This window comes from Coregonus clupeaformis, chromosome 1, assembly GCF_020615455.1.
Source record: "Coregonus clupeaformis isolate EN_2021a chromosome 1, ASM2061545v1, whole genome shotgun sequence".
NCBI lineage: Eukaryota > Metazoa > Chordata > Actinopteri > Salmoniformes > Salmonidae > Coregonus > Coregonus clupeaformis.
Window position 1 is genome coordinate 74,490,616 of NC_059192.1, and position 14,354 is coordinate 74,504,969.

The 14,354-nt window shown below is 43.1% G+C and overlaps 1 protein-coding gene across 1 annotated transcript in view; it reads right to left on the reverse strand.

Moving 5' to 3' along the window:
- Positions 1 to 2,624: 2,624 nt before the first annotated feature.
- Positions 2,625 to 14,354, reverse strand: part of LOC121569284 (protein shisa-9A-like) — a 73,230-nt gene continuing 61,500 nt past the window's right edge. The window contains exon 4 of the mRNA XM_041880135.2: positions 2,625 to 4,913. Coding sequence (XP_041736069.1) covers positions 3,823 to 4,913 — 1,091 coding nt within the window. The 3' untranslated portion in view covers positions 2,625 to 3,822. The remainder of the gene's footprint in view (positions 4,914 to 14,354) is intronic.

Consider the following 14,354-nt stretch of genomic DNA (forward strand, 5'->3'; position numbering starts at 1 on the left):
CTTCCAGAGGCAGTTTGGAACTCGGTAGTGAGTGTTGCAACCGAGGACAGATGATTTTTACGCGCTACGCACTTCAGCACTCAGCTATCCCGTTCTTTGAGCTTGTGTGGCCTACCATTTCACGGCTGAGCCGTTGTTGCTCCTAGATGTTTCCACTTCACAATAACAGCACTTACAGTTGACCTGGGCAGCTCTAACAGGGCAGAAATTTGACGAACTGACTTGTTGGAAAGGTGGCATTCTATGCCACCTTGAAAGTCACTGAGCTCTTCAGTAAGGCCATTCTACTGCCAATGTTTGTCTATGGAGATTGCATGGCAGTGTGGCTGTCAGCAATGGGTGTGGCTGAAATAGCCGAATCCACTAATTTGATGGGGTGTCCACATACTTTTGTATATACAGTACCAGTCAAAAGTTTGGACACACCAACTCATTCAAGGATTTTTCTTTATTTTTTATTATTTTCTACATTGTAGAATAATAGTGAAGACATCAAAACTATGGTATAACACATATGGAATCATGTAGTAACCAAAAAAGTGTTAAACAAATCAAAATACATATATTTTATATTTGAGATTCTTCAAATTAGCCACCCTTTGCCTTGATGACAGCTTTGCACATCTCAATTGGGTTGAGGTTGGGTGATTGTGGAGGCCAGGTCATCTGATGCACCACTCCATCTCGCTCCTTCTTGGTCAAATAGCCCTTACACAGCCTGGAGGTGTGTTGGGTCACTGTCCTGTTGAAAAACAAATGATAGTCCCACTAAGCCCAAACCAGATGGGATGGCGTATTGCTGCAGAATGCTGTGGTAGCCATGCTGGTTAAGTGTGCCTTGAATTCTAAATAAATCACAGACAGTGTCACCAGCAAAGCACCCCCTCACCATCACACCTCCTCCTCTATGCTTCACGGTGGGAACTACACACGCAGAGATCATCCGTTTACCTACTTTGCATCTCACAAAGACACGGAGGTTGGAAACAAACATCTCACATTTGGACTCATCAGACCAAAGGACAGATTTCCACCGGTCTAATGTCCATTGCTCATGTTTCTTGGCCCAAGCAAGTCTCTTCTTATTATTGTTGTCCTTTAGTAGTGGTTTCTTTGCAGCAATTCGACCATGAAGGCCTGATTCACGTAGTCTCCTCTGAACAGTTGATGTTGAGATGTGTCTGTTACCTGTGGTGGTCCTCATGAGAGCCAGTTTCATCATAGCGCTTGATGGTTTTTGCGACTGCACTTGAAATTTGCGACTGCACTTGAAATGTTCCGTATTGACTGACCTTCATGTCTTAAAGTAATGATGGACTGTAGTTTCTCTTTGCTTATTTGAGCTGTTCTTGCCATAATATGAACTTGGTCTTTTACCAAATAGGGCTATCTTCTGTATACCAACCTTACCTTGTCACAACACAACTGATTGGCTCAAACGCATTAAGAAAGAAAGAAATTCCACAAATTAACTTTTAAGAAGGCACACCTATTAATTGAAATGCATTCCAGGTGACTACCTCATGAAGCTGGATGAGAGAATGCCAAGAGTGTGCAAAGCTGTCATCAAGGCAAAGGGTGGCTACTTTGAAGAATCTCAAATATAAAATATATTTTGATTTGTTTAACACTTTTTTGGTTACTACATGATTCCATATGTGTTATTTCATAGTTTTGATGTCTTCACTATTATTCTACAATGTAGAAAATAGTAAAAATAAAGAAAAACCCTAGAATAAGTAGGTGTGTCCAAACTTTTGACTGGTAGATATATATATATATATATATATATATATATATATATATATATATATATATAGAGTGTACATCTAAGTGAATTTGGCCCAATCCTCTTGGTTCCCTAAAATGGGGGGACTATGAACAAAAGGTTCTGTAACTTCTAAACGGTTCACCCAATATGGATGAAAATACCCTCAAATTAAAGCTGACAGTCTGCACTTTAACCTCATACACGTTGTATCATTTCAAATCCAAAGTGCTGGATTACAGAGCCAAAACAACAACAAATGTGTCACTGCCCCAATCCTTTTGGAGCTCACCGTATGTTCTGCTTGAGCTGCTTTGCCTGCCTAGTTTCTCTGTTTACCTGCATCCCTGCCTCCCTGCCCGCCTGCCTCCCTCCCTCACTGCTTGCCTGCTTTCTCTGCCTACCTGCATCCCTGCCTGCCCGCCTGCTTCCCTCCCTGCCTGTCTACCTGCCTCCCTGCCTGCCTGCTTGTCTGCCTGCTGCACTGAGAGCAGTGTGACATTTAAGGATGACAGTATGGGGTTCAAATTTCAAAATTTCCGCATAGCTGGATTAATTCAACTGAGTATTGTGATAATTCACATCCTGAAAACATTGACCTGTTTTTTATCATGGCTTTCACAGTGGAACCACTAGCTGAGCAAAGAAGAGAAAATTAGAAAGAAAATAAATTGATGGGGGATGTTTACAACCGGTACATGGATGCAGTGTGCTTTCTATAGGCTGAAATCTGACTATAGATTCGGGTTGTATAGATTTTACTGTTCAAGATGCTTGAAGACGTTTTGTCTTCTACTTTTAGACCATTTCATATTTGGATGCCCTACCAACAGTATTTTCCACAGACACCAGAGTGAAGTGGTCGCCAAAGTTCAAGAGGACACAGTCATACAAAAATACAAACAGAAATCAATTGTTTTTGGCACATTGTATTAATCACAATATTCTGTAGCAATGATACACATGAGGGATGACACTTTCAGGGGGAATATCTCTCAGTAGGGTTTCATAGTTCTTATCGGAGCCACGCCATACACTGTAGAACAGAAACTATTCAGAACCACATTTAGCTCTCTCTTTACATTTTCTTTACCTGAAGGTTGTCTTTTCTCAGAGGGATGGAAGGAAAGAAAGAAAGAAAGAAAGAAAGAAAGAAAGAAAGAAAGAAAGAAAGAAAGAAAGAAAGAAAGAAAGAAAGAAAGAAAGAAAGAAAGAAAGAAAAATGGAAATGTAAAAAAGATGGCGGTATCACTACAACTGGCCATGGTCTGTAGTCACATCTTTAAATATTGGATCACAGACTCTCTGTGATTCTCTGTGTGAACAGCATTAGGACCGATGAGTACAGTACTATCCTCCAGATGATGCTTCAGCCTCCTTGCCTTCGGGCCAGCTGTGATCAAGTACTGTTCTTCAAATATACAGGACAATAACCTCCAGAATGTGTTGAAGGTTTGAAGGTTGCAAGCGCGGAAGAAAGCCCATAATGTTCGTAGCTATAGCCCATAACCCATAGCCCTAAAACTGCGACCAATTAAATGGCTTTGTAGGAGAGAGCCTCCTTAATGAATGTATTTTCCTTTCCCCACAGTTTGTTGTTTCCCTGCTCAATGTTTTAGCCCCAGCCATTGTGGTGTCCATAGATCTCATATTGCTTGTCAGATTTGGTAATGCAATCCATGGCAATCTCATGTTTCCTTTTGCTGTATTCACGTTTCACTGTCATTGGTTGATAATGTTACCATTACAGAGGAGATATAACACACACAATTAATTTGATACTTCTGTTGGACGTTGTCATGGTTATACCATTCCGCCCCCCTTCCCTGGCTGAGGGTCTGTGTACGATTGACTGACAGTCACATGTGCAGTGATCCACTCATACTGGACGACAAATGCAAGCACACTGCCACACCACCAGGATGCACTGTTCTGGCCCCCACTAGGAGGACACACCACAACCAGGGCCTTACACACCACCATCTCTGTCCTTTCCTGCTCTGCCTATTAGGTGACTCCACTTTGGGGAACTATCGTCCCCCTCTCTCACTCTCTCACACAGTCACCTCAGTCTTACTGTTGGTCACAAAGTAAGGCTGAGTGGGCAGGAAGTGCTGACTGTGGCTCTGGGAGCGGGACTGACTGTGCAGCTCGTTGATCTGCTCCACCGTGCACTGGGGCCTCTTGTAGCTGTAACCCTTCCTCCTACCCACAGTCTCAGTACCGTCCCAGCCCTTCGGCCCCATCCCTCCCCCCATCCCCCTAGGGGCTGCGATGGTGTTGGAGCTGTAGGCCAGCGAGTGGTGTTGTTGCTGTTGATGTTGGTGGTGTTGTTGGTGGTGAGGACCAGGAACCGTCCCGGTGTGGTGGTGAGGCCCCGGGAAAGTCCCTGTTCTAGTCATGCTGGACATGGTCAAGGCTCCTGGACCTTTATTACTGACCCTGTCGCCACTGTTGCTGAGTCTTTGGGACTTCTGTCCGTTCTGCTTGGGCGCAGTCGGCATGGTGGAGCCCTGGTAGGTGCTGGATAGGATGGGCAAGCTGCTGGGCATCTCTGTGATGTAGGTGGCCACCGGCTTGGGACCCAGGGAGCCCAGTGGGCTGATGGGACTAAAGGGGTTGTTGTGGGGCATTGGGTTGTTGTGGGGCATGGGGTTGTTGTGGGCCATGGGGTTGTTGTGGGCCATGGGGTTGTTGTGGGCCATGGGGTTGTTGTGGGCCATGGGGTTGTTGTGGGCCATGGGGTTGTTGTGGGCCATGGGGTTGTTGTGGGCCATGGGGTTGTTGTGGGACATGGGGTTGTTGTGGGACATGGGCTTGATGTGGGACATGGGCTTGATGTGGGACATGGGTTTGTTGAGGGACATGGGTTTGTTGTGGGACATAGGCTTGATGTGGGACATGGGGTTGTTGTGGGGCATGGGGTTGTTGTGGGGCATGGGGTTGTGGTGGGCCATGGGGTTGTTATGGGACATGGGGTTGTTGTGGGACATCGGGTTGTTCATTGGATTGTGGGGCATAGGGTTGTTGGTCATGGGGTTCATAGGTTGCATAGGGTTCATGTGTTGGAGGGGGAGGCCGCCTTTGGACGGCAGCTCCATCATCAGACGCGGTTTGTTGTAGAAGTCACAGTTGGCCTTGGCTGCTGCATGGGGATAGAGGCACAAGCACAGGTTAGGGAAAGAGGTTTCCTAGTTTAACACAGATGGGCAACTATGGTCCTCTAGCACTTTTGGTAGCCTAGATACTGTAAAAGTAGAAAAAAGTATTCTCTTTATTTACAAGGACAACATTTTCAGTTATTTTTCAGGTTGTGCACTTACCATTACCTTCAAGTCTGGTTATTACTGTAATACACTCTGGTTATTACTGTAATACACTCTGGTTCTTACTGTAATACACTCTGGTTCTTACTGTAATACACTCTGGTTCTTACTGTAATACCATACCAATAACAAACATGTAGCATTGTTCAGATAAGGAATCCACATCCTTCAGCCATGTCATTCAGGTTACATTCATCACACCCACTCTCTCTCGCCCGCTGCATCTCAGATTATCAATGGCAAACTTTATTACGAACGTTAGTTTCCTTTATCGAGCCTTGAGTCTAAAAGAAAACATGTTTTCTACTTAACCCTGTGGGAGGAGAAACGTATATTATATTTCGCTCAACTTTTCCAACGGCCCTGGATTCATCCAGACAGCCTCCCCTCATGGAAAAACCACATGAATTTCACGTGATCACGTGATTTTATGTGAAATTAATGTGATAACATGTGCAAGATGTGATAACATGAAACTACACGTGACAACATTTGAGCACATGTGGAAACCCAGGTGTCAAATGTAATTGAGAATATTTTACTTTAAAAAGGCATAATTGACATTAATTCAAATTAAACAGTCATGGTCCCCTGCAGGTTTTGTCTTGTTCCTGGTTTGTTCCAGGGACGTCCCCAAGAAAGCTTTTAGGATGTTCTTAGAACGTTGTGTTATGGTCCCCTGGAGGTTTTTGTCTAGTTGCAGTGAAAGTACAGTAAATATACAACTAGTTACTGTATTTTTACAGCTAAATGAGGGTGTTAAAGGACAGTATGCTGCTGTATGCTGAATACTTGGGACTCAACCTCACTTGGGATTTGAATTTACAACCTCTTGGTTGATAGATACCTGAAGTCGCTGCTGCACCACCAGGTCTCTGGACATAATGGAGATTGGCTATACATATATTGCCAAGAATACATTTTTGCTATTTGCCTAAAGTATATACAACAACCTGAAGGTGTTATTTCTGTAAAATGACAGTATGCTGCTGTATTCTGATTTTAATTAGTGTAAAACTAAATTAGTTGTATAATTTTATACTGTGACCACACTTGGGACTCAGCCTTAAATGGGATTTGAACTTGTAACCTTTTGGTCGCTTGCACCCTGAAATGTCTTGCTACATGTCCTGCTACAACAGCAGGTCTGTGCACATAAAAGAGACATGGCCACAGACTTATTGGCAGGAATGCATTTCTGTAAAATGCTAAAAGCTGCCCAGAATAAAGTCAATAATTGTCCAATTATCACCACCAACGTAACATCAACGTAAAACTAGCAGTGCGCAAGGACACTTGACAGAGTATACATGAATGCTTTGGGGATTTGAACTTGCAACCTCTTGAGTGCATCAATCTTTCTGCAGGTTCATACTTACTGCTTGGAACATACACTACTGTTCAAAAGTTTGGGGTCACTTAGACATTTCCTTGTTTTCGAAAGAAAAGCAATTTTTCTGTCCATTAAAATAACATCAAATTGATCAGAAATACAGTGTAGACATTGTTAATGTTGTAAATGGCTATTATAGCTGGAAACGGCTGATTTTTTATGGAATATCTACATAGGCGTACAGAGGACCATTATCAGCAACCATCAGTCCTGTGTTCCAATGGCACGTTGTGTTTGCTAATCCAAGTTTATCATTTTAAAAGGCTAATTGATCATTAGAAAACCATTTTGCAATTATGTTAGCACAGCTGAAAACTGTTGTGCTGATTAAAGAAGCAATTAAACTGGTCTTCTTGAGACTAGTTGAGTATCTGGAGCATCAGCAATTGTGGGTTCGATAACAGGCTCAAAATGGCCAGAAACAAAGAACTATCTTCTGAAACTCGTCAGTCTATTCTTGTTCTGAGAAATGAAGGCTATTCCATGCTAGAAATTGCCAAGAAACTGAAGATCTCGTACAACGCTGTGTACTACTCCCTTCACAGAACAGCGCAAACTGGCTTTAACCAGAATAGAAAGAGGAGTGGGAGGCCCCGGTGCACAACTGTCGGGGGAAGGCCATGGAGATTGTCAAGATCTCCAGCCGCCCAGGTCGTGGACTGTTCTCTCTGCTACTGCACGGCAAGCAGGACCGGAGCACTAGGTTAGTCTACACCTGTTGTTAGGAAGCATGTGACGATTCAAATTTGATTTGATTTGAAAATGATTAACATCACTACCACTCAGTGCGCACAGGGAGCAGTGTGAGCAGCGACGACGTCTTCACGTCATCCAAAAACATGGCAGACATTGGATGACTATAAAATGTTAAAACTGTATCTTTGGCTGTGAGTGATGTAAAAAAAGATTGGCCTCACAGGTCGCCTCACAGGTCCTCAACTGGCAGCTTCATTAAATAGTACCCGCAAAACACCAGTCTCAACGTCAACAGTGAAGAGGCGACTCCGGGGTGCTGACCTTCTAGGCAGAGTTGCAAAGAAAATGCCATATCTCAGACTGGCCAATAAAAAGAAAAGATTAAGATGGGCAGTCTGAGATATGGCTTTTTCTTTGCAACTCTGCCTAGAAGGTCAGCACCCCGGAGTCGCCTCTTCACTGTTGACGTTGAGACTGGTGTTTTGCGGGTACTATGTAACTCTAAGTCAATCACACTTCTGTGAAATCAAACTGTCCACTTAGGAAGCAACACTGATTGACAATACATTTCACATGCTGTTGTGCAAATGGAATAGACAACAGGTGGAAATTATAGGCAATTAGCAAGACACCCCCAATAAAGAAGTGGTTCTGCAGGTGGTGACCACAGACCACTTCTCAGTTCTTATGCTTCCTGGCTGATGTTTTGGTCACTTTTGAATGCTGGCGGTGCTTTCACTCTAGTGGTAGCATGAAACGGAGTCTACAACCCACACAAGTGGCTCAGGTAGTGCAGCTCATCCAGGATGGCACATCAATGCGAGCTGTGGCAAGAAGGTTTGCTTTGTCTGTCAGCGTAGTGTCCAGAGCATGGAGGCTCTACCAGGAGACAGGCCAGTACATCAGGAGACGTGGAGGAGGCCGTAGGAGGGTTGTCAGCAGGACCGCTACCCCGCCTTTGTGCAAGGAGGAGCAGGAGGAGCACTGCCAGAGCCCTGCAAAATTACCTCCAGCAGGCCACAAATGTGCATGTGTCTGCTCAAACGGTCAGAAACAGACTCCATGAGGGTGGTATGAGGGCCGACGTCCACAGGTGGGGGTTGTGCTTACAGCCCAACACCGTGCAGGACGTTTGGCATTTGCCAGAGAACACCAAGATTGGCAAATTCGCCACTGGCGCCCTGTGCTCTTCACAGATGAAAGCAGGTTCACACTGAGCACATGTGACAGGCGTGACAGAGTCTGGAGACGCCGTGGAGAACGTTCTGCTGCCTGCAACATCCTCCAGCATGACCGGTTTGGCGGTGGGTCAGTCATGGTGTGGGGTGGCATTTCTTTGGGGGGCCGCACAGCCCTCCATGTGCTCGCCAAAGGTAGCCTGACTGCCATTAGGTACCGAGATGAGATCCTCAGACCCCTTGTGAGACCATATGCTGGTGCGGTTGGCCCTGGGTTCCTCCTAATGCAAGACAATGCTAGACCTCATGCGGCTGGAGTGTGTCAGCTGTTCCGGCAAGAGGAAGGCATTGATGCTATGGACTGGCCCGCCCGTTCCCCAGACCTGAATCCAATTGAGCACATCTGGGACATCATGTCTCGCTCCATCCACCAACGCCATGTTGCACCACAGACTGTCCAGGAGTTGGCGGATGCTTTAGTCCAGGTCTGGGAGGAGATCCCTCAGGAGACCATCCGCCACCTCATCAGGAGCATGCCCAGGCGTTGTAGGGAGGTCATACAGGCACGTGGAGGCCACACACACACTACTGAGCCTCATTTTGACTTGTTTTAAGGACATTACATCAAAGTTGGATCAGCCTGTAGTGTGGTTTTCCACTTAAATTTTGAGGGTGACTCCAAATCCAGACCTCCATGGGTTGATAAATTTGATTTCCATTGATAATTTTTGTGTGATTTTGTTGTCAGCGCATTCAACTATGTAAAGAAAAAAGTATTTAATAAGATTATTTCATTCATTCAGATCTAGGATGTGTTGTTTAAGTGTTCCCTTTATTTTTTTGAGCAGTGTACAACCAAAAGCTTACCTTGACGTCGAAGAGTTCCAGTTTTGGATAGCCATAGCCAGCTAGCTACCATCCCTCTCTGTTTGAGCTGGGTGTTTGAGTAGGCTAAACTAGAGAGCTGCATTTGAAGCTAGCTAAATAAGTGAAAGTGAATAGAAGAACATACTACAAAAATATAGCTACAGTAGCTCTCTCTCCCTCTCTCTCTCTCTCTCTCTCTTGTTTCTCCTTAATTTGGGAAGAAATTAATTTGGTCAAACCTGTTTAACTATTGTCTTTAGCTCTCTTTGAGTCAACTACTCACCACATTTTATGCACTGCAGTGCTAGCTAGCTGTAGCTTATGCTTTCAGTACTAGAATCATTCTCTGATCCTTTGATTGGGTGGAGAAAATGTCAGTTCATGCTACAAGAGCTCTGACAGGTTGGAGGACGTCCTCCGGTAGCTGTCATATTTACTGTGTAAGTCTATGGAAGGGGGTGAGAACCATGAGCCTCCTAGGTTTTGTATTGAAGTCAATGTACCCAGAGGAGGACAGAAGCTAGCTGTCCTCCGGCTACACCATGGTGCTACCTTACTGAAACAGTATGTTTTAAATCAATTATTTGGTTACATGTGAATATATTTAGTATAGTTTTATCCAAAAATGATAACTTTTTTAATGTTTCACTATTAATTTATTATTTTGAAATTCACTGAGGAGGATGTCCTCCCTTTCCTCCTCTGAGGAGCATCCACTAGTGCGAAATTAGTTTTGGTATAGTTTAGGTTAAGTTTCGAGGCAATTATCGGGGTGATTATCAACTGGGCACGCCTCCTTCAACTATCGGGAGAAGAGAAGGACCATACTGTGGGAGAAGAAGGGGCAACCGGGAAAACCATTCAAAAATGACATGCTCTCCTAAAACTGGTTATAACTCCAGATCTGTTTGTGATATTAAGATTCTAACAAGGAGTGTGTGTTATATAGACTTATTTAGGATAAGTCAAGGACGGAGGGGGGCATGACTTAAAAAATGGCAGAGTAATAAAACATTCAAATTAATTTTGAGTCATTATGATGGTGTCTGCCTTTCTAGTGTTAATACAATCATAAAGAAATCCATTCATATTTCGTTTTAGGAAGGTCCTAACAAACAGGATACGAGACCATTTATTTCAAAAGAACAGAAGAAAAGAACATGTTTTGAGTTGTATTTATCTGTGCTTAGTAACTGAGGCTATGGCTGGGCCATGCCAATCAATGGCTGTGCCATGCCAATAAAATGAACTTGTTCATTTAGCAGACATCACAGGCCCTGCCCTACCGCAGTCAACACACATACAGTATATTGTACAGTAAGAATATAACAGAAGAGAATTGAAAGGATATTTTTCCCAAATGGCTATTGCTGATTGTCACCAGTAGCCTACTCACATGAGGAATGAGCACAGAGCCACGGTTATTCTAGGATTTATTTTTATTTTGAAACAGCGACCATCCAAGCAATTTGTACAATTGTTTGGCAAAAATAGGTTCATTAGAAACCTTAGAATCTGCTCTTTCTGATAGGGTATAGCAATCAAAACGTCTGGCCTGCAAGGACCTCTGTAGAAGGATCTGACAATTGATAAGATTGTCACCCATCAGACTATTGTCAATTTAGTCTGTTCATTATGCCACATCTATTATTATATGTGTGAAATTAGTTTCAATATAGTTTATGTGTAGTTTGGATGGGCCAGCTGGGCAGGCAACTGTTGTCAAATTTACATTTGGTGTCCTGAGGTTTCTTATGAATTATTCTAACACAATAAATGCATTAATTTAGCAATTTATTATGGAATATTTACACAATTGAAATATCAACGTCAGAATGAACTTCATGACCATTCTAGTAGTTATGGTATTCCGGCGTGATTGTTAAAGGCTGACATAAGTGCATGAGATACCAAACAGCCATAACATATTTCATTTATAGCTTGTCACCATGTCTTTGTAATATTCACTTCCATGCTACACCATCAGGTCAGTGAGTGTGACAGATTAGCTACAGTAAATTACTGTGAATGGTACAATTACCCACTTGCAGCTAGTTGAAAGTAAGTTATTGAATATTATACATTAACTTTCTGTGAACTAGCAGCAATTAAGCTACTGGAAAATGCACAGTAACATCTTAACAGTGCATCTCTTGATGTCACAAGTTCCTACAAAGATTGCAGAACTGACAGCATTAAAAGTGGGGCTCAACCTACATCAGCATAACAATAAACTTCTTAAACTGGTACAACATATCCACTGGCACAAATACTAAATATTTTAGACCATGCCCTCAAATATGCTAATGAGCCCCACCAGTACATTGCCCCACCTACATTTCAAAGTGCAGTAATGATTGTACCTTATATTGAATATATTGGGTAGAAAAATGTCCCATTATACTAGATTATGTGCACTGACCAGCTACCGACCAGTACGATGCGAGTTCCTATGTGTACCTTTGACCATTTTGTAAACCAGGGTACAACATTGTACAGTAACCGTACTCTTATTTTTGAGAGTATGTGGATGGATATACAGTAAGTTCTTGATAAAAAAACAAGTATCTGGTGGCCCTGCTGAGACATTAATGCACTCCAGACCAAAAGGTTGCAAATTCAAATCCCCAGAGCATTTATGCACACTTAATGTCAAGTGTCCCTGAGCACTGCTACTTTTTCGTTGGTGTTGTCAGATAATCACACAATTATTGACTTGAGTCTGGGCAACTTTTAGCAGTGCAGAAATGTATTCTTGCCAATAAATCTGTGGCCGATCTCTGTCTTGGCGACAAACCTGGTGGCGTAGCAAGAAATTCAGGTTGCTAGAATCCCCCTTATGGAAAAATCACAATTTCACATGTGGAATATGTGTTTTTAGAACACTTTACATGTGACGGTGGCAGATAGCCTAGCGCTTAAGAGCGTTAGTCCAGTAACCGAAAGATCGATGGTTCGAACCCCTGAGCCGACTAGGTGAAAAGATCTGTCGAAGTGCCCTTGAGCAAGGCACTTAACCCTAATTGCTCCTGTAAGTCGCTCTGGATAAGAGCATCTGCTAAATTACTAAAATGTAAATTTCACATATGAAAACGTGTTTTTGGAACACTTCACATGTGACAGTGGTAAGATGTTCAGCTAAAATATGACCCCATCTGGGATTTTAACTCATAACCTCAGGATTTGAAGTGCGCTGAGATTTCTGCTGCACCACAAAGTCTGTAGCATTCCTTACCTATAATACATCTCTGCACTTAGCAACAGAGTGCCATCTGCACTGCTATTTTAGTTATCAGTTAATCTGACTATTCTATCCTCATTGATTTCATTGACTTATTTCAGCAATTTGAGGGTTTTCTTTAGTTGTCTAATGTTGGTGGGGCATATTATTATTTTCTAATCTAAGTGTATTTTTTACTTTGAAGTCCAAAGTGTAGGAAAACAGGTGAAATCAGTCATTGACACAGACGTGGTAGTCTGAGTACCATTTAGCTAACATTCCACTCCTTGCCATTGCCTTTTGTACAGACATGGAGTAGAGGGAGTGGATTATCTAAAGAGGCTGGTACCCAGGCTACAGACGTGGTGGCGTAGCAGAAAGATCGGAATGCCGTGAACCAAGAGGTTGTGAGTTCAAATCCCAGGTGAAGACACTTTGAATAATAATTACTGTATAAATAAACATGCACAATGTAGTCATGTGTATCAAATATGTACGTAAAATGTCACACGTAACGTGTTCCAAAAACATGATTTCACATTTGAAATCATGTGTTTTTTTGTAACGGTCCAACCCTCAATGTAACACATACTGCCTTAGATCAAACCTTGTTTTTTGGCTGTGATAGCATACAGAGACTGCAGGCTACTATTTCCACGTAGATAAATAAATGGGGGGAATTTAAATTGGACTGGCTGATCAGGGAAACAACCATCAATTGATATGAGGACGCTTCCAGGTAGGTGAGAGATGTCTAGGTCTGCCTCAGAGGCTCCCTGTTTCCCAAAACCTGTGCCCTCCAGCTAGCCTACATCACTCCAGCAGATTTCCTTGCTGAGTGCAGTCACATTTAATTCCCCTCATTCATTTCTCTGCCGTTCATGTCAGCAAATCTCTCTTATCACTGAGAAATGTGTCCTTTTTACCGGGTGATTCACGTTCCCCGGTTCAGTCATTACTCTTTATCCTTAGCTGTTGAGCATCTTAGTGTGACTCTCAGGTTATGTTTGATGGCCCGTTGCTTTTCACGTCCTTGAAGATAGAGTTAACACAGTAGGGGAGTTTGCTCTGTAACTATACATCTATCTTATCACTCTGCCTTCCTTCCAGCGAGCATGGCGAGGCGCTGTGAACGGTGAGCTCGCCTCGCGTCTGCCTGCCTGCCTGGCTGGCTGCAAGTAGACCGCCTCTGGGATCAAACTCAGTCAGGCGACAGGTAAATCAATTTAGCGGCAGTCAGCTCAACGGCACACACACATTCACAGGGAAACGTGATGAGAAACAGAACGACTACAGACAGACAGAGTAAGTTCCTCCATCACAAAAGGCCACAGACAGAAACAATTTAAATGTGGATGCTTGGCGGAGGTGGCAGGACTGTACGGACTAAATGATGTGTCAACTCCAATTAGGCTACAACACTATATGAGAAATGTCAAATCAGAGATAGCCTAACTGTCAGTCTCTATGGCATGGTGGCAGTGGAGTTGTGAGACACAAATGCATTTGCAATGCAATATAATTTGCACCAGTGAACGATAGAGATAACCAAACCCTCTTCAGGGTTAAGTTTTGGGTACTGGGTCCCTTTTATTAGTTAGATTCTCCATGTCTGGTTTTAAAATCCAATAGTGTGACCTTATACAAAGATTTGTTTAGGGACAGTGAAGATAGATATTGATAAACAGAATTGTGGCTCATCAGCTCTCAGCCTGAGGATTCTGTAGCTACTGTTGGGAATCTGACAAAGGCAAAGAACAACAGTTTAGTTTAAGACTCATAATTCTCTCCTTCATCTAGGCTACTTGTGACGAGTGGAATAAGGCCAGAGCAATATGGAGGAGAGAAGAAAAAATGCTCAGTGAAAGTTCAGATAAATGCAATAACACAGCTCAAATGAAGTCTC